This window comes from Vicugna pacos, chromosome 6, assembly GCF_048564905.1.
Source record: "Vicugna pacos chromosome 6, VicPac4, whole genome shotgun sequence".
Classification (NCBI taxonomy): Eukaryota; Metazoa; Chordata; class Mammalia; order Artiodactyla; family Camelidae; genus Vicugna; species Vicugna pacos.
The window spans coordinates 2,619,157-2,643,261 of record NC_132992.1 but is presented as its reverse complement, the minus strand read 5'-3'; the positions used below and the strand labels follow the sequence as shown (position 1 = coordinate 2,643,261).

The 24,105-nt window shown below is 38.7% G+C and overlaps 1 protein-coding gene across 1 annotated transcript in view; it reads left to right on the top strand.

Moving 5' to 3' along the window:
* Positions 1-24,105, top strand: part of IQCH (IQ motif containing H) — a 184,206-nt gene that overhangs the window by 6,939 nt on the left and 153,162 nt on the right. Inside the window, 3 exon segments of the mRNA XM_072962195.1 lie at positions 530-652; positions 1,854-1,945; positions 12,937-13,054. Of these exon segments, the coding sequence (XP_072818296.1) occupies positions 530-652; positions 1,854-1,945; positions 12,937-13,054 (333 nt within the window).

Sequence of the window (24,105 nt, the reverse complement as noted above, 5' to 3'; positions counted from 1 at the left end):
GATTGTTAGTGGTGTGACTATTGCGGTAACAGGTGTTTTGTTCATAAATTTGCATAACAAAATGTTTCTCTTGTGGCAGCAGCCCATACAATAATTGGTGCCATCTGTATTTATCTGTTGAAGGTTGCTTTCTAATATGAATGCAGAGAGTCTTGAGCTGTCTCATTTCCTAATGCCCATTTGATTCTGAGGGTGCTCATCCTTTCCCAGGAAAATACAAATTAAAGTAACATGTTAAAGGAATAATGTGATGTTGCTCTTTCTTCATGGATCATTTTCATTTCTGACTCCATCAAACAAAACTAAGGCCACACCTACAGAACAGCTTCTTCAGAGAAGTAAGTGGGAAGATCCAGACAGAATGGAACACATCTCAGAACCATAAAGACAGTCCTGTTTAATGAATGCCATGCTTAAAATCAACCTTATTGTCCCTAGCAATTCAAGCAAACTAAAAACTTTAAAAAAAAACTGTTTTAGGTGGATTGTATATGTATTCTTTCGATATTTTATATTTTTCTACCACCAGGTCCATGAAGATCTTCATCAATTAAAGGAGAAATTAACCCAATTTTCACCTGAGGAAAGAGGCGAGACTCTAGACATTCAGAATCTTGAAACGGCAATCAAAAGGACTGAAATGGGGTTAAAGGTGAGTAAAGCTTTAGATGTTAAATAAGATCCTGCAAGGAGACAGTTTCCTCCAGAAGAAGAGAATTGTGGCTCTCACCGGCCCCTGTGGAAATCTGTCATGGAGGTGGGCTTCGTTGGCCAGCAGCTTCCCGATTCTGTTCCCTTTTAAAAACCAATTATTAACTGATTGATTGATTGATTGATTTACATCCTGTCACATTCCACAAAGAATTTGAGGCATTGATAGTATGTGATTATGCAGTGATAACCCCTCAAGCGTGGTTTGATAAAAAGAATTTCAGATTTTAACAATAGCTACTATCAGCCCCACAGTATGCCTGACAAAAAAGGTTCATACCGATACCCTGCAGAGAGTTTCCGTCAGATTCCCTGGGGTTCTCAAAAATAAACGTTTACTTTTCCCTAATAGCTTCTGTATTTTGAGGTTAGTCACTTTCGTAGTATTGTAATCTGGTCCATCACATGGGAAATGTAAAAGAAATATATCAATTTGGAAACAGAGAAATAAAGTAGGTAGGCATTTCATCTTGACAGACAGATCCAAGGGCACACGAGAATCCAATCTTCAGATGAGGAAGACTATCATACATAGAACAAGGGTCTATTTGCACATGGGGCCAAATAAAGACCATCTCCATCCTCTAGCCTCTACCCATCCGGGCCTCTGCTGTTGTTTCCGACCTCCACTCTACCATGTTATTAGCTTCCTAGCTCAGCTCCTGGGCTGTAAGAGGTGCTAAATCCTGTTGCCCCATCAGACAAGCATGCCATTGTCCTGTATTACCTGATGGGGAGAGGCTGGACCCCGCTGGAGTCTTTGGGTTGGCCGTTTTAAGTAATCTGTTACCTAAAGGCCAGACTCGTTCCTCAGGTGCTTGCTTGAAGTCCCTGTAAGAGAAAGACATTACCCCACATCTGTATTGCATAGCGAGCTTCCCTGGCTAGGTGTGCAGTTTAATTTGTGACGAGTGCTACAGGTCACTTAAGCTTTGAGTCTCAATTGTTTATTATGCTTTTTGGGATAAAGTAATTTGGCTTTGAGATGCATAATGATACCTCAGGCATGTAATAAACACGTAGCGTGTTGTGTCTTTTGGCTTAATTACACCATTCAGAGTGTCAACCTCATGAAATGGAGTAAATTAGCTGAGGATCTTAAGTCCACTCTAATGGCCTAAACTTTCACTTTTCTGTAACAGATTCACATTGAGAAGTATTTAAATGTTGTACACCACCACGTGTTAACGACTCCAATTGATGGTAACTTAGATTCTTCTAAAGCTTCCAAATGGTAAGTAAAGTAGCCATTTGAGGGTCCAAAAGAAGCACTTTTCTCACGCAGGTGAGATGACTGTAAAGACAAAATTTCTTTGGCTTTGTTCACAACCGTTCTGCTAATATCAGTCGTTTTGCAAAAGAAGTAATGGCAGAATTTAGACTTTAATAGTTCATTCTGTGTTACTTTGACTGCATTCTGATGCTCGACACCATGACAATTATTTCAGGGTCCTAATTTCAGTGTTATATCTTTTTCATTTTTAGTAAAGCATATCCAAAATTCAACTCCTAAAGGAAATATTTTTTTCTCTTTTATTATTGAAGTATAGGTGAATTACAATGTTGTGTTAATTTCTGGTGTACAGCATAGTGATTCAATTATACATACATGTATTCCTTTTCATACTCTTTTTTCATTATAGGCTATTACAAGGTATCGAATATAGTTTCCCATGCTATACAATAGGACCTTGTTGTTTATCTGTTTTATATATGGTAGTTAGTATCTGCAAATCTCAAATTCCCATTTTATCCCTCCCCACCCCCTTTCTCCCCTGGTAACCATAAGTTTGTTTTTTATGTCTGTGAATCTGTCTCTGTTTTGTAAAGAAGTTCATCTGTGTCCTTTTTTTTTTTAATTCCACATATAAGTGATATCATGTGGTATTTTTCTTTTTCTTTCTGGCTTACTTCACTTAGTATGATGATCTCCAGGTCCATCTATGTTGCTGCAAATGGCATTATTTTATTCTTTTTTATGGCTGAGTACTATTCCATTACACACACACACACACACACACACACACACACACCCCTTCTTTATCCAGTCATTGGTCAATGGATATTTAGTTTGCTTCTAAAGGAAATATTTTAATGCAAGTCAATTTTTATGTTATGTGGAACTTTCTTTACAGTTATTAGCATGTCATATGTGCTTTACTGTAAAGATGATTTTGGTGTTCAGGATAAACAAAACAAAAATAATAAAACTTGCTTGAAATAGTCATTGTGTAATATATCCTAAGAGATGCCTTATTAAAATTAAGATTGAATTAACAAGAAATGACCTTTCCTCACCTTAGACCTTCTTACTACATACAGGCCTCCTGAATTTGAGTGTATGCAGATTAAGGTTTTTGTACTAAGCTTTAAAACCCTGTGACCCTATTTACATTATAAATATATACCAAACATGGGGTGGGGAGGGTATAGCTCAGTGGTAGAGTGCTTGCTTAGCATGCAGGAGGTCCTGGGTTCAATCCCCAGTACCTCCATTAAAAAAAAAAAATAAGCAAATAAACCTAATTACCTCCCTCTCCCAAACAAACAAACAAACAAAAAACCCAAACAATATAACAAAAGTTTTATATATATATCTCAAGCATAAGTGCATCGCAGCCGACAGTGCGGCTGAGATTCAAAGAGCATGCATGGAAACATGGAAATCTGGAGCCAAGCGCCAGCTCTCAGCAGCGGGGAGCAGAGCCTTGGGTGGACACTCCCCTGCCTCCCCTTCTCCCACCTGCAGGCAGTGCCACAGGCACCCATCATCCCTTGGCAGTGGCAACCCTTCCCTCGTCTGTCTAGTGTTTAGTCATTTGTATCTTAGATTTTTCTAATTTGGGGATGACAATACGACCCGCAAATAGGTTAATAAACACAACCTTTTAAAACAAGGAATCTGTAGGTAAATAACAAACGGGATTCTTAGAGAAGAAAATGTGAGCGGTTACTTTACCAACTTACACAGACTCAGTTCTAAGTCAAGAAGGCCGCCCGGGGCAAAGTGGGAGGCCTGTTTAGAGGGCAGTCAGGCGGTCTGGAGTGGGTGAGGTGTCTGTGGCCAAAGGGTGGGGCATACAAGCAGCAATAAGGAAGCCTCAGGATGGAGGCGTGGGGAAAGCAAACCGGAGAAGAGATGTCAGTCACCAACTCCCATGAACGTTCTCCTGTCCGGTCTCCAGCTTGACAAAGAACAGAGAGTCTGAGCTGTAGATTTACAAGCTGAAAACAGCAAACTAGGTAGCAGAGAACCAAACGGAAAGATTCTGGCAAAGAGCTTTGCTTGCACCGTCTTCTTCCTGGCCAAGGAGTGTCCCTGCCCCTATTAAGGTCTGGAAGAGTGAAGAAGTCGTTAACCGGGGCGTGGAGCTGACTCTCAGAAGTGTCCTCGGCTCTTTTCTTTCCCACTCAATATAATACCATCATTGGCCCTCTATATAGGGATGATGGGAGCTGGGCAAGTTCGTTATGAGCCCTCCAAGCCTGAGGAAGCACCTCAGTCCCTGCCGTGGATTTCGGGTGCTAAAGTGGCATGCAATTTGAAAATGAAATGAGGTCGGCCAAGGTCAAAAACTGGAGAAAAGGCCAAACCAGGTCTTCAAAGGTAGTGGGCCCCAGGCTACTCACAGTGTGAGTCACAGGGAGTGAGTGGCTCAGGCAGGAAGAGAAGCAGTAGCAGCAGATGGAAATAGAAAACACGAGACTCAGGAGATCAGGGACGACTGCCTGTGACTGTCATGTCACCAGGTCGATAGGCACGCCTGGTTCTGCACTTGCCAGGGTGTCCCAGCAACTGTCGTGAATGGACTTGGCTTCAGAGTCTGTGGTGGCCTGCTGGGGCAGTATATGCAAAGCAGGATGCAGAACCCAGAATTCCTTCAGGCTCACCTGCCTGGGATGAGGAGGTCTGACCAATTTGTTGCATTTTTCTTCTGAAGTTCTAAGACAAAGTCCTGCCAATACCCAAAAAGAAGGAGATTTTTTCACTGTTGATGGCACGACTCACTGAGAATCAGGTTACTTAGTCTCAAAACTGATCAGGAAGTCAAAGAGGGAGACTTAGCTTCATGAGAGTTTCAAACTGGGACAGAAGCTGTATGGCCTTTTATCCCACGTGGCCATCAGTCAAAGAATTTGGACATGCACTGATCATATGTGCTTACTTATTTATTTATAAATTATATATTTGTTATCATATAGAGTGAATTATTATAAAAATACCCACATAGAAATGTTTAAATAATGAGATAAAGATGAAATTAAAAAGTTGAAGTTTTTTTTTACTTTATTCACAGCACAAAACTTCTTTCTCTTGCTAAAAAAGTTTATTAATTATAATGTTTTAGTTTCTTAATCTTGTAAATCATGACGGCTTTATACTGACTATACACGTAGCTGAGATTCAGCATTGATGCTGGTTGGATATAAGCCCAAATTTTAGTCTTCTGGATAATTTTTAACTTTTGGGGGGTTTGGGGGGCTGACTTTTTCTAAGTTTGATTGGTTGATCACCATTTTATGGTGATGGCTAAAGAAAGGCTCATCCTGAAGAAAAGCTTTAGTTCAGTTAAAAATAAATAGCAGAATCCACAAACCCATTCATGAGTAGACTGCAGTACATAACAATGCTCCAGAAAAAAAATGTGTACCAATGCTGGCCCCACTGTTCATGCTTCTGTGGTTTGGAGCTTGCAGTCTTAGGAAGACGTCCAGAACTGCAGGTGACGTTTTGCACGTAGAAGTTTTTATACTCTCCTCCCATGACCAATGGTACTGTCTTATGTATTACATGAGATGTGGACACCCTATTTGGGAGACCACAGGTCTAGAGTAATGGTTCTTTTTTTAAAAATTGAAGTATAGTTGATTTACAATGTTGTGTTAGTTTCAGGTGTACAGCAAAGTGATTCAGTTATACACTTTATATATATTTTTATATATATATATGTATGTATCTTTCCCAGATTCTTTTTCATTATAGATTATTACAAGATGCAGAGTATAGTTTTCTGTGCTATACAGTAGGTCCTTGTTGTTTATCAATTTTATACATAGTAGTGTGTATCTATTAATCTCAAGCTCCTAATTTATCCCATCTCCTCTTCCCTTTCTCCTTCCTGTGAATTCGTTTTCTATGTCTATGAATCTCTTTCTGTTTTGTAAATCAGTTCATTTTAATCATTTTTTTAGATTCTACATATAAGTGATATCATGAAATATTTGTCTTTCTCTGTATGACTTACTTCACTTAGTGTGATAATCTCTAGGTCTATCCATGTTGCTGCAAATGACATTCTTTCATTCTTTTTTGTGACTGAGTAATAGTCCATTAAATATATATGTGTATCAGATCTTTATCCAATCATCTGTCAATGGACACTTAAGATTGCTTCCTAGTCTTGGCTGCTAAACACTGGGGTGCATGTATCTTTTCAAATTGGTGTTTCCTACAGATATATTCCCAAGAATAGGATTGCTGGATCACATGGTAACTCTATTTTTAGTATTTTAAGGAATCCCCGTACTGTTCTCCATAGTGGCTGTACCAAATACATTCCCACCAGTAGTGTAGGAGGGTTCCCTTTTCTCCACACTGTCTCCAGCATTTATTATTTATAGATTTTCTGATGATGGTAGAGTAGATTTTTAAACTTTGGTTTGCAGTCCTCTTTCACTGGCTCCCAGGTGGGGTCCTGGAATCTGCATTTAGTATTTCTAGTGCAGATGATCGATGCCTGGAATCCCTGGGACAAGCATGACTCCCTGGACTTGGTATACTTTTGGCCAAATAGAAGGCCTGCCTCTGTGTGATCAAAAGCCTGGTCCTAGAAATTCTGCTACCCCATTGCTGTGAAGGGTTTGAGCAAGCCTCTTATACAAGGATTGAGCCAGGAGTGGGACCTGGCAGTCAAGCTGGTAGGACGGCCAATGTCTGCTTACATTGTGAGTCTGATGGAGTGGCAGAGGCCAAAAGTCCATTGACAACAGAGCACGGTTCCTATGAGTAACTGAGAATCAATATTGTTCAGACACCTGAGGCTTCACTCTACAGAAACCCAGGAAACTGAGACAGTTACTCCAAATGAGTACTATCCCTGGATACACCTTTAAAAATGATTTAGAAACTGGAAAGCCACCTGTAAACCAATGAAGTTAAAACACTCCCTCACACCGTACACAAAAATAAGCTCAAAATGGATGAAAGATTTAAACATAATATAGGACACCATAAAACTCCTAGAAGAGAACATAGGCAAATTGTTCTCTGACGTATATTATAGCAGTGTTATCCTAGGCAAGTCTCACAAAGTAATAGAAATAAAAAACAAAAATAAACAAATGGGACCTAATCAAACTTATAAGCTTTTGCACAGCAAAGGAAACCATGAATAAAACCAAAAGACAACCTACAGACTAGGAGAAAATGTTTACAAAGGATTAGACGGACAAGGGCTTGATTTCCAGAATATATAAACAGCTCATATAACTCAATAACAAAAAGCAAATAACCCAAACAAAAAATGGGCAGAAGACTTAAATAGACATGTCTCCAAAGAAGATGTGAGGTGGCCAACAGGTACATGAACAGATGCTCAGTTATCAGAGAAATGCAAATCAAAACTATAATAAGGTATCACCTCACACCAGTCAGAATGGCCATCATTAAAAAGTACACAAACAAATGCTGGAGAGGGTGTGGAGAAAAGGGAACCCTCCTACACTGCTAGTGGGAATGTAATTTGGTGCAGTCACTATGGAAAACAGTATGGAGATTCCTTTGAAAACTAAAAATAGAGTTACCATATGACCCAGCAATCCCACTTCTGGGCATATATCTGAAGAAAACTCTAATTTAAAATGATACATGCACCCCAATGTTAGCAGCAACACTGTTTACAACAGCCAAGACACAGAAGCAACCTAAATGTCCATTGACAGATGACTGGATAAAGAAGTTGTAGTATATATGTACAGTGGAATACTACTCAGCCATAAAAAAGAATGAAATAATGCCATTTGCAGCAACATGGATGGACCTAGAGATGATCACACTAAGTGAAGGAAGTCAGAAAGAGAAAGAAGAATACCACATGATATCACTTATATGTGGAATCTTAAAAACATGATTCAAACTTTATTTACAAAACAGAAAGAGACTCACAAACATAGAAAACAAAATTATGGTTACCAAAGGGGAAAAGGGATAAATTAGGAGTTTGGGATTAACAGATACACACTGCTATATATAAAATAGATAAACAACAAGGTCCTACTATATAGCACAGGGAACTACATTCAATATCTTGTAATAATCTATAATGAAAAAGAATATATATGTGTATGTATAACTGAATCACTATGCTGTACACCAAAAACTAACACAACATTGTAAATCAACTAAACTTCAGTTTAAAAAAAATGATTTAGAAAAAATATCCAATCAACATCATCCTCATTATCATCATTATGAATTTCATCATTATTGTCAGTATTTCTAAAACACTTGACAGTTTGCAAAGGACTCATTTTTTAACGTATGAGATAGATATGTACCCTTTTCTTTTAATGGTATGCAAACTGAGGCTCACACCAGGTCACACAGGTCATTGATGGTCAGGCCCAGAGGCAAGTCCAGTCAAGCATCTGCAACCTAGTACTCTTGTACGCCATAGCTACCTGAAAACCAGGGAGCCTGGCTTGCACAAGGGATGGTTTTCCCTGTTAGCAAGTGTTGCTCAAGAAAACATCTGATAGTTTGGTCTAGTAGAGACAAAACCCAGTGGGTGCACAGACTGATGATAACGGATGCCAGCAAATGCAAGGTTTTCCCAGCGGTCATTCAGAAAACAATAAGGATGCTGTCAAACGTGGTGTATGTTCTCCAAAGAGCTCAAAGTGCTTTTGTATTGTTTTCAAGATAGGTTTCATGACATTCCCCACTTTGGCGATGATTCTTCCTCTGTGTCAAAGTGTGGTTCTTCCTCTTCCCCTTGCTGGCCTGCACAGATTTTATTGCCTGTGATACCTGCTCACACTGTTCATAATGACCACACTTTGCTTATTGACACTAAGAGTAGGGGGAAGGTATAGCTCAAGTGGTAGAGCGCATGCTCAGCACCCACGAGGCCATGGGTTCAATCCCCGGTTCCTCCTCCAAGTGGAAATCAATGAATAAGCCTAATTACCTCCCCCTCATTAAAACACACACACACACACACACACACACACACACACAAACAACACTAGGAGGGTCACCACCATCTGTACCGACACTATCAGAACTGCACAGAAATTTTCATTTTATATTCTGTAGTATGAGTGTTTAAGGAGGGGCGGAAAACAAGAACAAAGCAAATAAATGATAGTGAGAAACAGTGAGAAGGAAGGAAGATGTTTTTGTTAAATGCTGAGTGTGGATCAGAATTTTCTTTCTTTTTTTTAAAGTTTATTTTGAGGTTTTTGTTTATTTTTGATGGAGGTACTGGGGATTGAACCCAGGACCTCGTGCATGCTAGGCAAGCACTCTACCACTGAGCTGTACCCTCCTCCCCTCTAGATCAGAATTTTCACTCAATTATTGAAACACCTTGGAGCCAATCTCTTCTGGGTTGTTACAAAGCAGTAGACAAATCCCCCTTATACAGGATGATTCTACATTTCGGTTACAGAGAGAGATTGAAGCACAGGTAACAAGATGGTAACACTTGGTAATCCAGGAGAAGGGTGTTTGGATGCTCACTGCTCTTTCAAATTTTTTGTGAGTCTGAATTTTTTTTTAAGGAAAAATAAAAAATTTAAAAAGCATCATAAAATAAAAAAATAACAAACTGGAAAAACTTTCCAACAGATAGGACACAAAAATTGCTAACATTCTTATGTACAAAGCACTCTTGCTAATAATAAAACCCATGACCTAGACAAAGGGACATCAATAAACTAGTCACAGAGACAGAAATGCAAAAAACCACTCAATACGTGCAAAATTTTTAATCTCACTGGTAAACCAGAGAAATGCGTATTAAGCTATATGTTTTTATTTTTCTTAACAAATTAGCAAAACAGATCATTTAAACCACCCTAATACCCAGTGCTGATGAGGGGGCCGAAAGATGGGCCTACTTCTATAAACGCTGGTGGAGGTGTTAAGTCGTCACACTCATCTTAAAGGAGATTTTTGAACTTTTTTGGGAAGATCTTTTAAATTGCTTTTAGTTTAGTACTTGTACCTCTAGGAATTTAACCCAGGAGATAAGGAGAGGTACACATAGATCTCTGTATAAGTTTGTTCATTTAAGTGTTATAATTAATAGCAATAAATTTGGAAATACCGTCGACATTAACAGTAAGAGAATGATTAAACCTGTAACATGTATATGTGTATTATATAGCTATTAAAACTGATATGGTCCAAGAAATATGAATGGCATGGAAAAATTCTCATCGTATGTATTGAAGGGAATAAAGGAAGATGCAAAATTGTATCTCAGTTCCAATCGCTCCTAAATACATAATCTGCAGAGGTAAAAGGATTCAAAAGAAATACACCAAGAGAGTTTCACTTCTAGGAAAACGGTGTAGACATACTTTGCCCTATTCTGTCTAGTAAATACAAGAAAACCCTGGATGTTATATATAAAACAAACTTAATAAGACTTTGAAAGGTGGAGATAAGGGGAGGATGTGATGGTTTGGTCCTTGGATTTTCTGCTTGCCTCATATATCCCATATCTGACCGATACTATTTTCCTTTCCTCTGAAGAAGTTCTTTTTAACATTTCTTGAAAGACAAGCCGCTGGTGGCAAATTCCCTTAGTTTTTGTTTGTCTGAGAGCATCTTTATTTCTTCTTTACTTTTGAAGGTAATTTCACTAAATACAGAATTACAGGTTGGTGGGTTTTTTCTTTCCACATTTCAAATATTTCACTCCATTCTCTTCTTGCGTGCATGGTTTATGAAGAGAGGTTGGACGTGATTCTTACCCTTGTTTAATAGGTAAGTTTTTTTCCCAGTCTCCTTTCAAGACTTTCTCTTTGTCCTTGGTGTTCCATAGTTTGAATATGATATGCCTAGGTGTAGATTTTTTTGGCGTTTTTCCTACTTTGTATTCTCTGAGCTTCCTGGATCTGTGGTTCAGCATCTTTCATTAATTTTGGAAATTGTAACCTTTACTGTTCAAATATCTCTTCTGCTCCTTTGTTTCTTCTTTTTCTGATATTCTCATTATGTGTCGGTTACACCATTTATAACTGTCCTGTAGTTCCTGGATATTCTGTTCTGCTTTGTTCATTCTTTTTTCTCCTTGCAGTTCAGTTTTGAAGTTTATATTGATATTTCGTTCAGCTCACTAATTCTTTCCTGGGCCCAGCCCAGTCTACTGATAGGCCCATCAAAGGCATTCTTCACTTCTTACAATGGTTTTGATTTCTAGCATTTCCTTTTGATTCTTTCTTGAAGTTTCAACCTCTCTGCTTACATTACCCATCTCTTCTTGCATATGGTTCACTTTTTCCATTGGTACCCTTAACACATTAATCACGGTTATTTTAAATTCCTGGTCTGACAATTCCAAAATCTCTGTCTTATCTGACCCTGATTCTAATGCTTACTGCCTTTTGTTTTTCTTGTCTTCTAGCAAGGCTTGTCATTTTTTGCTGGAAGCTGGACGTCATGTATTAGGTATTAGGAAATGTACTAGGCATTTAGGGTGAGGTAAGGGGCCTTTGTCTGGCCAGGGGTTATGCTGTGTTTACTGTCTGCTGTAACTCTAGGTGGCTGAGGCTTCAATTTCCCCGACTACCTTTGTTTTTGTCCCCCTGACAATTGTCGTTGGGTTTCCCTAGAATCTCCGTCCTGAATAGAGTCCGAGCCTTATGGTTCCTTCATCTGTAATCCTCTGCATGCAGAGGCTCTGTGGATGCATTCACAAATCCTATGATTAGATCTCAATCTTTTAGTGGGTCTGTGCCCCTGCAGTGTTACCTTCACGAGTTTTCTCAGCATTTCCCCCCCACCCAGGTGAGACAGGAAGACTAGAGTGGGCTGGAGTTAGCTAATTGCCCTTCTTCAGGTCAGATAAGGCTTTGGTACAAAAGTTTTCCTTGAGACCCAGCCTTCCTTGCAGAGAACAGAACAAAGAGCAGAACTCTTGGAGTATTTTGAAATGCTTTCTTCTGTCTTTCCCCTGCTGGAAGCAGTAGGGGATTTTTCTCTGATCTTCTCAGAGAGAATGGTGGGGTGCCTGCAGGTAAAACTCATGGAAGTATAGGTCCTCCTAAGACGTGGCCCCTCAGTTTTTAACTCTCAAGCTAATCCACACGTAACTCTCAAATGAACCCATGTTTCTGCTCTTGGCCTTCATCCATCTCTTTCTCCAGTTGTTAAAGACAGCAGTTTTCTCTGTGATCTCAAGTCTTTGATGGATCTAAGAACAATCGTTTTTCAGTTTCTTCAGCTTTTTCTTGTTCTGAGGGTTGGAGTGATAACTTCTCAGCTCGTCACAGGTTGGAATGAAACCAGAAGTCCGTAAATTGCTTTTTAATGATAATTTTACTAAAGTGAGCATCACATAGAATCAAGAGATTGAGTCATTGGTTGTTGAGTTTAATTGACCTTATTATGTTGACCATTTTAAGTAACTGGAATCCGCTTTCAAATGAAAAATTTTAAGACCTGCATTACACACATATACTCATTCTTACAACTTTATTTTGTTTTTACATTGCTATCCCACGGACCGCTCACTGCTTAACAAGGAAGACCTTTAACCGCCTTTGATCCTTAAGTCTTTGCAATTACATAGAATAGCCAAAGTTTAAAGAATATAAGGATGAACTGCTTCGGGATCAGCATTTTGAATGTATTTAACACTGGCTATCTTGTGACTTGATTCTATTAAACAAGATACAGTGTATTGTACTTTCTTAAAATCAAGAAATGTTTTATAGTGTAGTAATTCTGTCAATTGTGAGTTATATAAACTCAGCCAGAGATAGAGCTTTTTATTCATGCTATGATGGTCGTTATCAGACTTGGAAATTCTTATGCTTAATAAAGAACTGCAGCTTGATAGTGGTAAAAGTGCTAAATTTGGTCAAATTTATTGTAATTACCAATAGAATAGTTCCCGCAAAATGCAATTTAACTAGGAAACATTGTTTTTGAATTACAATTTGTGAAGTTTTTAAGATAGCAGATTTGATTTAAATTTTTTTTTCACTTAGGTTGCTTCCAGCTGTAATTGATCAGAAATCATTTATTTTCCCTCTGGAATCGGGGGGTAAACTTTGGCAACCCCAACGACTGCACGGTTCATTTCCACGTGCCTTTCCAAAAGTGAAGGTAGGAAGAGAGGGACAGACAGTGGATTGGTGGTGGCCGGAGGTTGGAAGGAGGAAGGAAGGGTTGGGGATGACTTCTATTGGGTGTCAGGTGTCTTCGGGGGATGATGAAATGTTCTGGAATTAAACAGTGGTGATGGCCGCACGACTCTTGTGAATCTACTAAACATCACTGAACAATACGCTTTGAAAGGGTGAATTTAAGAGATGTGAATTACATTTCAATAAAGCTGTTAGAAAAAAAATTGTTTTTTCAAAAGTGTGGATGGGAAATTGTGTTCTAAATGAGAATACATGCCACTGTTGTTTCAGGTATGTTGATGGCATGGTCAATTTCTATGACAAAAGAGCTTTCTTTGAACGGAGCCCTAGAAGTAAAGTTCCCAGGTGGCAAAGAATAGAGTCCAAGAGGTGTCTTGTCTTTGCCTCCATCGAGTGGACTTCCACTCTGATTCCCCTTCCCTCCCTGCCTCCTCAGCAGTGATAACGGCTCACCCCTTCTGGGCACCAGGTGCTGCTGTCAATGCTTTGGGAACACTAACTTGTTTAACCTTCAGAACAGTCCTAGAAGGAGATGTTAATATTACATCCATTTTATTGACGAAGAAACCAAGGTTCACGAATGTTAAATAAATTGCCCGAGAGAACACAGCGAAGGTCAGAGCCAGGATTATGAACCCAGAAATGTGGCGATCCAGAGCTGTGCTCTTAACCACTGTGGTACCCTTTTTAAAATAATAGCTTTATCAACATATGATTTGTATCTTGTAAAATTCACCCTTTAAAAAGTGTTCAGTCAGTGGTTTGTAGCATATTCACAGGGTTGTGCAGCTGTCAGGTGGCACCCTTTCTACAACTGTTTGTGTTGGTTGTAGGCACTTTGGCAATAGGCATCTTTGCCGAGGTCATCTTTGCCGCAAGCATTTTCGCCACAGATATTTTTGCCGCATCACTAATTGGCCATAAGGCGATTTTGTTGTAAAATAATGAAAAATACAAGAGGAACACTAACAAGGACATAATGAAACAAGAGAAATTAATAACAAAATTTACAAGAATTTATTGCACAATACAGACTATTTGAATGTATTGAAAATGTGTGTAGATCATGGCAATACTGCGCAAACAACAGATTTTATCTTGTGGGTGGTACCTCAGCATTTGTCTTCCAAGTCTTTCATTCGTAGGATTTTATACACTTTTTTTTTAGCTTGTTGATTCATCTTCCTGTTTGGCATCATGCTTTTTGTTTTTCACTAACATTTTTTCCTTCTTTAAGAGAAGTATCAGTTTCCAAACACTAGGGTACACGTTTGTGCCTAAACTTTGTGTTGCGCTGTGAAAGCCTCTACACTGATGTATTCATGGCATATTTGCCACATGTCCTTTGGTAGATGTTGCAAAGTTCTACAGCGAAATAATCATCGTCCGGATAAAGGCATCAATAACGTCACTAACCAGAAGAAATGCTGATGCATTTCAGTCAGTGGGAACCAAACTGTCAAACCAAAAAGAATCAACCAGTTATTCGATCTTTCATGGCACAATTGCCTTACGGCCAATTAGTTACGTGGCAAAAATTCTTACGGTAAAGACGTCTACAGCAAAGATGCTTATGATGAAAATACTGGACATGGTTTGTATAATTCTGTATTTTCCTTTTCTCATACTTATCACAATTTGTAACTAGATATTGAGTTGTATGATTTTTTTTTTAATGTCTGACTTCCCACTAGATTACAGGCTTAATGAGGGCAGGATCTATGTCCGTTTGTCCACCACAATGTCATGCCAGGGAACTCTGAATAAATGTTTGTTGAATGAATAAATGAAACCACCACAGTGACCCCTAATGATGTGCTCATCCCCATATAAAAAACTAGTCCGGCCTCCTCTGCACTCTCGCAGCAGCCTACTCCTACCTTTGTCACTGCATTTGTCGCCCTGGGTTCCTTCAGCCACTATCTGTGGAGTACTGGCTGTGTGCCAAGGGCTGTCAGGGGCACACTGGGGTGAGCAATTCAGACCAGGTGCCCACCGTCATAGAGCTTACATTCTAGGCGGGTGGAGGCAGACCATCAGTAAGAGTATACCAGGTAATGATAAAAGCTCTCTCAAAAATAGAACAGAGCGCCGTGATAAAGAAAGCTGAAACCTCTCATCTTCCTTACTTCCGAGTCTCTGCTTTTGTTAAAATTTTATCTTTTAGCCAAGAATCTCAGGAGGGCCATAGTTGGTCCACAAGCAGAAGATTGGAGATCTCTAGTTTATAGAGACAATGAAATAAAATATATGAAATTAGCACTGTTTTAGAACACAGAGTTGTTATTCCAGAAAACAAACAAACAAAACTATGGCCAGAAATTTATTTTCCCAAAAGAGTTTTGAATTCTGGTAAGCGATTATAAAAGGCAAGGAATCTTATGTGTCTGTGTTCTTTGCGGGGGGGGGGGTTGTTGGGGGAGTAATTAGGTTTATTTATTTATTTACTTTTAATGGAGGTTCTGGGGATTGAACCCGGGACCTCATGCAAGCTAGGCATACCCTCTACCATTGAGCGCTGCCCTCCCCACTCTGTGTTCTTTTAAATACTGTGAGCCTGGGTGAGCTTCATTTAGAAAAGGGCCTGGACAGTTTCCCCCTGACTTCACCTCCAGGGCTGGACCCCTATTGTTGTTTTATATCTAGTATCAGTGACATCTGCTTAAAAACGCATAACCGTTGCCACAAAAGATAGCCCGAATTTTGCATTCTAAAGTCAATGGCAGATAGCGCTGTGTTCCCAGCTGTTCTGCGAGCCTACTACACCAACTTAAAGGCTTGCATTTTTAAGTCGTTGTGGAACCAGCTGAGATAGTCCCACCTCTAACTGCTCACTGTCAACCTTTTAAACTCAGTTGCTACTTTAAGCTCTCTCCAAAGTGAAGGAATCTATTTTTGGAATTCCCTCCCATGCCAAAAAATCTAAATGACAAATAATTAGGAGTTTCTCGATTGTAGTTAAGAATCACAATTTAGAATTGTTTATCAAGCTGCTTTTACATTTGAAAAAGCCCTATTCTGATGGTTTTTCTTTACAGTAGAGCTTAGCTCCAAGTCAACCCCAGCCCAACTTTTCTTCCAGGCACCTTGGGCTAGGGGCACAATAGTACTCACCACAATCAAGGAAAGGGTTTGAAGTAACAACAAAAGATAAGGAGGAGGGAGGAAGAGAAGGAGAAAAACTTTATAGGCTAAGAGAGTATTTGATTTTCTTGCTGTGTCTGGTGAGCCAAGTCTGAAGGCAATTTCAAAATAGAAGTTTCTGACGTTAGATCCAGGGACCTACTCAGAAGCATCATACATGTGTGTGGAGCAGGGAAAATAAACCCATCTCCCTGAGTTATTCTCCAAATGAACTCCATAAAAAGGATGCTCTGTCAATCAAACAAAAATATCTATTGTGATCCAATACGATGCAATATACAACATCCGTGTCTAAGATGGGAGACTCATTCTGTGAATTTGGATCTCACTGAGAAAGTGAGTTTCAAAATTTGATCAAAACTAAAGTCTTGAGGAAAGGTGTGGTGAGAGATCAAAGAAGGAAAAAGTCAGGGCAGGTAAGGGTTGCTTCACAGATTTTCACTGTGAGTTATTCCTCACTTAACATTGGGTGGGAAATTTTGCTGATGAGACAGCAGTTGGATTTTACAGAATCAAGCAGGGGGAAGAAAATGCCTACACTTAACCAACAAGCATTGCCAGCTGTCTTCTCATTAGAATATAAGCCTCATGAGAGTAGAAACCTTTAAAAAATATTTTCCCTTTTTTTGTAGTTTATTAAAACCTTCTTAATGTGAAAATACTCAGATAAATCAAAAATAGTACATGAATAACTATTTATCCTTCACCAAAGATTTAATAGTTGCTAACCTTTACCATTTTTGCTTCATCTGTTTTTTATTGGGATGTTTTAAAATTTTTTATTGAGGTATAGTCAGTTTACAATGTTGTGTCAGTTTCTGGTGGCCAGCACAATGCTTCAGTCATACATGGATATACATATATTCATTTTCATATTCTTTTTCACCATGAGCTACAAGATATCAAATATTAGAATGTTTTAAAATAAAGACCTAATGACATTTCACCCCTTAATGCTTTAACATGCATCTTTAAAAATGAACATAGTCCTACTTACCCACACTACCATTGTCACACCTAACAAAATTTACAGTAATTCCTGAATATAATAAATACCCAGCTGACATTCGGGTTTCCCCAATCATCCTCCAAATGGCTTTTACTGATCTTTTATCCAAACTTGGATCTGCTAAGATTTATCCATTCTGCTTGATTATTTTATTTCTTAAGTCTCTATTAATCTAAAGCAGAGAGACTCTGTTTAGTTCATTGCTGTAATCAGTGCCTAGACACTGCCTTACCTGAAGCAGGCTCTCAATGGATGACAACTTACTGATGAGAAGTATGGGTTCACATCCCGGCTCTTACTGTTCGTACCTTGGCTGGTCACTTAACCTCTCTGTGCCTCAGTTCCTCATCTGTAAAATAGACTGTATGACACCCTGCTGTCAGAATAAATGAATTAACATATGTAAATGTTTGTAACAGTGCCTCATATAGGGTGAGTGCTATGTAAGTGTTAATCCTTCTTATTTGTTGATGAATACTGCTCAACCTCAGTTATGTACCTAATAAGTACCAGACACCACTTTTGGGCATCAGCCAAACTTCTCTGCTCTCATAGAGCTAATGTTCTAATGGGGTAAGGTAGTCATTAGGAAAACAGAAAACAATTTGAAAAGTAAACATATAGTATGTTAGTTGGTGAGAGAAAAGTTAGGGAAGGAACATGGGGAGTGTTGGGAGGGTCTCACGTGTAAGGTGACACTTGAGCAGAAATCTGATGGACATGAAGGGAGCAAGTCATTTGGCAAAAAAATTGCAGGAAGAGGATTGTAGGCAGAAAATGCAACCTGTGAAGACCCTGAATTAGGAATGTGAACAGCAAGGAAGCTGGAAGGGAATGTGCAAGGTGGAGAGAAGCAAGAACAAAGTAAGGACCAGATCTTGCAGACCGTTGTGAGGACCTCAGATGTCACTCTGAGTGACATGGGAAGCCACTGGAGGCTTTTCACCAGGGGACGGATAGGATCTGCTTCGCAATTTGCAAGGGTCACTCTGGCTACATCTTGTGATGAGAATGAGATATAAACAGGGGAAGGTGGAAGTGGGAAGACCATTTATGAGCCTGTGTTAGCCATGATGAGGGAATCATATCTCATCCTTACATTACCAAAGGGAGGAATTATTGTTAGTCCCATTTTACAGATGGGATTACTGAGGAGGAGGATGAGAGATGACAGTAATTTAAAGCTAAGAAATGGGAGAACTGACCCTTATACCATACACAAAAATAAACTCAAAATGGATGAAAGACTTAAACATAGACAAGATAAAATAAACCTCCTAGAAGAAAACATAGGCAAAATATTATCTGACATACATCTCAACAATGCTCTCCTAGGGCAGTCTACCCAAGCAATAGAAATAAAAGCAAGAATAAACAAATGGGACCTGATTAAACTTACAAGCTTCTGCACAGCAAAGGACACCATAAGTAAAACAAAACGACAACCTACGGAATGGAAGTAAATTTCTGCAAAAGATGAAACTGACAAAGGCTTGATCTCCAGAACATATAAGCAGCTCATATGACTTAATAAGAAAAAAACGAACAACCCAATCCAAAAGTGGGCAGAAGACCTAAACAAGCAACTTTCTCCAAGGAAGACATACAAATGATCAAAAAGCACATGAAAAAATGTTCAATATCACTAATTATCAGAGAAATGCAAATCAAAACTACAATGAGGTATCACCTCACACCAGTCAGAATGGCCGTCATTCAAAAATCCAAAAATGACAAATGCTGGAGAGGCTGTAGAGAAAGGGGAACCCTCCTACACTGCTGGTGGGAATGCAGTTTGGTGCAGCCACTGTGGAAAACAGTATGGAGATTCCTCAAAAGACTAGGAATAGACTCACTGTATGACCCAGGAATCCTGCTCCTGGGCGTATATCCAGAAGGGACCCTACTTCAAAAAGATACCTGCACCCCAATGTTCATGGCAGCACTATTTACAATAGCCAAGACATGGAAACAGCCTAAATGCCCATCAACAGATGACTGGATAAAGACGAAGTGATATATTTATACAATGGAATACTATTCAGCCTTAAAATACGACAACATAACGCCATTTGCAGCAACATAGATGGACCTGGAGATTGTCATTCTAAGTGAAGTTAGCCAGAAAGAGAAAGAAAAATACCATATGATTATCACTTATATGTGGAATCTAAAAAAAAATAAATTATATGTATGTATGTATTATATATATAAATACAAAACAGAAACAGAGTCATAGACATAGAATACAAACTTGTGGTTGCCATGGGGGAGAGGAGTGGGAAGGGACAGACTGAGAGTTTGAAATTTGTATAGATAACGGACAGGAATATGTAGAATAGATAAAAAGATTATACTGTATAGCACAGGGAAATATATACAAGATCCTGGTAGCTCACAGTGAAAAAGAATGTGACAATGAATATATGTATGTTCATGTATAACTGAAAAATTGTGCTCTACACTGGAAATTGACACAAAATTGTAAAGTGACTATCACTTAATAAAAAAAAAGTTTAAAAAAAATGGGAGAACTGGGGTTCAAACTCAGCTCTATTTAACCTCAAGGTCCTGGCTTATCCTCAACATTGTTACAAATACAAACACGTGAGCTCCCTTGCTATGTGTCCCACAGGGACATTTGCAACTGGAAAAAAAAAAAAGCAGCAGAATAAATTCCTGATTTGTCCACTAAGGGCCCTACCTATCCCCAGAATTATCCTCAGATATGTCCCTCTAAACTTTCCCAAAGAAACTTCTCAGTGCAGTGCTACTGATAAAGGTGACCTTTCTACTTTCTGATTTGTTGCAGTGATACTAACATGGCAATTATGAAGCCACGTTAGAATTACTGATAACGCACTGGGATATGTTATCATCTGCAGTGCTGTTTTACTGTAACCCGTTACCGTTCAACTGGTTAACATATATATTTTAAAGAGGCTTATAGTTTACAGTGTACATAAGTTATAGCTAATGGAATAGGTGTTTCAGCATGATATTTGGGGTTATTTCTATCAAAAATGGGCATTAAAAATGGGCCCTTAGGACTGTATCTTCTAATAACACTGTTTCTTTTTCTATATATACTATTATTTCTTTTACTGAAGTACAGTCAATTACAATGTGTCAATCTCTGGGGTACAGGACAATGTCCCAGTCTTGCATATACATACACATGTTCATTTTCATGGGAAGATTCAATTAGCTAAATATTTATGACCTCCAGCACCTTTTCCAGTAACGTAAGCTATTTACAACAGTGAAGACTACTCAGATTGTATTATATGGTATTCCGTGGTTCAATAACATTTCAGAGGTGGCATCCCATTTCTTAGATCTCTTTCCCTGGCTTCCCAATGGATGCTAACTTTTGGACATGCAGGGAGCCGTCATTCCCTGGCCACCGACTCAGGAGAATAGCGTACATCAAAGGAAGGGAGGGCATGAAATTAGCAATTGGCCCACGTGTCTTAAAAATGTCATAAAAATTGGGTGGAATGTCGCCTTTGGCACACCCTAGTACTATGAACTGATGTCATCATGGCGTATCATAAGAATAACACAGACTCAAACTAAAAAAAGTCTTTTCTCACTAGTGTGCTATTTCATTGCCTCAAATATTTTGATCTTAATGCTACTATGTGCCAGGCGCTGGAATGCAAATTTCAGTGCGGTAGTTGCTCCCAATCTGTGCACAGGCATTTGACAGAGTGTGTGGTGAGTGTTAAATTAGAGGTTTGGCAAAAATACTCCGGTAGGGCCAAGGGGATGTGCCTGATGCCTGGGCTTTGTTGTAACCAGTAAGTACTTCGTCTCCAAAATCTGTTTCAAGCACAGCATCTCTGACCTCCGAGTCCCAGCCGCCAGCTCACAGAGTATGTCTTTCCAACAATTCTTCAATACAGTAAGGACCTTCAATCCATTGATGTCTCATTATTTCACTATTTATCACTGTTGTCTTACTGGACTTTCTTCCTTAGCTAGATTAGATTGCGTGATTGTGGCAGAAATTGTGAGTTCCCAACCCAGTATCCACTGCATTATTATAAGCTGTGATTTTGTTCAGGATGGCATCGGGCCAGGAGGAATACGCTTACTCATTTCTGAGCCCTCCTTGCAACTAAGCACGACCATGCGTCCCAGTTCTGTCCAGTGAGTACTGAGCAGCAGTCTCCTGGGGTTGGTTCTAAGGGGATGCTTTGCTTTCCTGATAAAAGGATGTAGTAGCCACTGGCCTGTCCCCTCTCCCCTTTCCTCTTTCTTTCTACCTTGAACACAGACAAGACACCTGGAGTTGCAGCAAGCATTCTGCAACCATGAGGTGAGAAGCCTAAGGACAAAAGGCAATACTCTGATATCACATACTCCCGCTTGCCATTTTAAGGACTAACGCAAATCAGTTGGATTATGACGAAACCCACATATTGCGGTGTTTGGCACAAAATGGGAGCCGAATAACTATTAGCTCTCTTCGCCAACCTTCCTCTTGTTCTGCAATTCAACTCCTACGGGAATCAGAAAACAAGATGGGCATATCTGAACGGAATTAAAGTCTTAAGGTTTTGTGAACCTGAGGCAGCCGGGCTTTTTAGAAGCAGCTTGGGGTTCGGTGATGCTGTAATTGTTGACCCCCTAGTCCTAGCAGGGAGGCAAGAGGGGATGTCATAAAGCACAGAATGTTAGACTTGAAATAAGAAATTAATGAATAATTACGTTGTAACTGCACTTGAGTTTTAAAGATAACCTTTTATGTAGAAGAGTTATCGACAAGAAATCCATGTAATCATCACCCAACTGTAACTGTCACCATAATTTTATCATTCTTATTTCATCTATTCCTTCTCCTTTTTTTTTTTTTTGGTGAAGTCTTTTAAAGCTTCATAGGTGGTGTGCATTTCTTTTTATAGCATATCAGGAAGTAGTTTGTCTTTTCTCTTTTAATGATGTTAAGATTGATCCTTGAGTCTGAGTATTACCAACTGGATCTATCCTCTATCAAGCTCCCGACAACCTTTCACCTAACGGTATTAGCAAACACCGATGTTCACCTAAACACATTCTTTCATTGGGGACTGCAAAGTTGTGATTTTATCATTCTATCCTTCCTTCTGCACATATTAACTTCTCTGAAGACCTTTCTCTTAGCAACTCTTTGGTGAGTCTGAAAAATAGATTTTTAGGAAAAGAGCAATAAATGCATGATTCTTTTATCAATCTACTTTCAGATTAACTCATCAATTTTATCAATTAGGTTTTTTGGGAGGGGGGAAATATTATTAAGAACTTGTGGATTTTTATATATTTGAAGTGTTTCAGTGCATTGCAGGATGATTCGGGCAAGCAGTAGGTTCCTGAGTAGCACTTTATCATTTGAAACATACTTAGCACACATTAGTCACTTAAACCTGACAAACAACCCTGCGAAGATACGTATTACCACCCAGGTTTACGAAGTTAAAATCTAGATCACATAGCTTGAACTACGACTTGGTGTCTGTTGTTCTTTTCATGGAATGTAATAATGGTTGAAAGAGTGTCAAAGGTGACTGGGTTCTTTTTCTCTTTTCCTTTTTTTTCTGGTTTTGAGATTAAACAGCAGACATCTTTAACCAGTGGGAATATGATATTAAGCAATAGACTCTTTAGAAGGCATTGCTTGGAGCAAACACTGTTGAGAATAATGTGATGCTGTGATAATACTGTAACTTAGTAAATAGCTTGTCTCAACTTTCTTTGTGAAGCATTTCAATTTTGATTACTCTGTGTGGGATCTACTGCTCAGATGTATGTCATTTTATGGTCTGCCCATGTCTGGGGAGCTGGCATTATACGCTGCCTAGTGTTTTTAATTCAGAACTTCTTCTGAAAGAAACCCTAGCCTCTTATGCTCAAACCCTAGTTTTAATAGCATAAGCTATTTCCTTCTTATATCGCTTTGTGGGCATAGTAATAAAATAAATACCACAAAATCACTGATGAGATGAAAATTGAGCTCCCTGCTTCTGTGCAGCCATGTAGGTAAAACAGTAATTGGCTCTGATAATAACTTTTGTTCTTACAAACCAAAGTCTAAATGAGAGTCACATTTGATATATCTGCTTGTAATTACTATCAAAAGGAGAGAATACAAAGTTTAGATTGTTTAGTGACTCAGGATAAATTAAATACATTGCTATCTTTTCCTGAATGATTTAAGAAAATTTTCTGAAAATATTTCTCTTATTTAGCTTACTGTTGGCAAAAAACGATCATCTTAAAGAGCATGCTTTTATGCTTAATGGAATGGTTAATTTTGATTTTGTTTTTTAAATCTATAAGTGTTTTTCTTGAAAAAAATCTTATTTCTGGGTCTGATAATGCAGCTTATGCTCACAAATATTTTTCTGTACATCTCTGCAGATGGTTTGTAAGACAGATTTGGGTTATGAATGTATTTGGTAGTGACTTTCAGTAAGACCATTTGATATGTTTATATTATTTAAATATAGGCTCTCAGTATTTTTTAAAAGGGGAATTAAGCCACATGTGCTACATATCATCATTTTGGTCTACACCTGCTTTGGTGCCAAAAGAGTAAATATTAGTGTATTAATCATTTTCAAGGATCTTTCCATTGCTTTCCATTCCAAGCTAATTAATAAAGCTAATAAATAAAGAATTGCTATTACAGCCTGTCCTTTCTGTTGGACTTCTATTTATATTTTGATTTCTTTCCAGAAATATGTGCCCAGTGCCATAGAAATGGAAAACGTAGAAGGAAACAACTAGATTTTCAGGCCAATTTTAACCAATGATTCTGTATTTGATCATTTCCTTTCAACAAAGTTGATGGAGCATAATAAAACTAAGAAAAC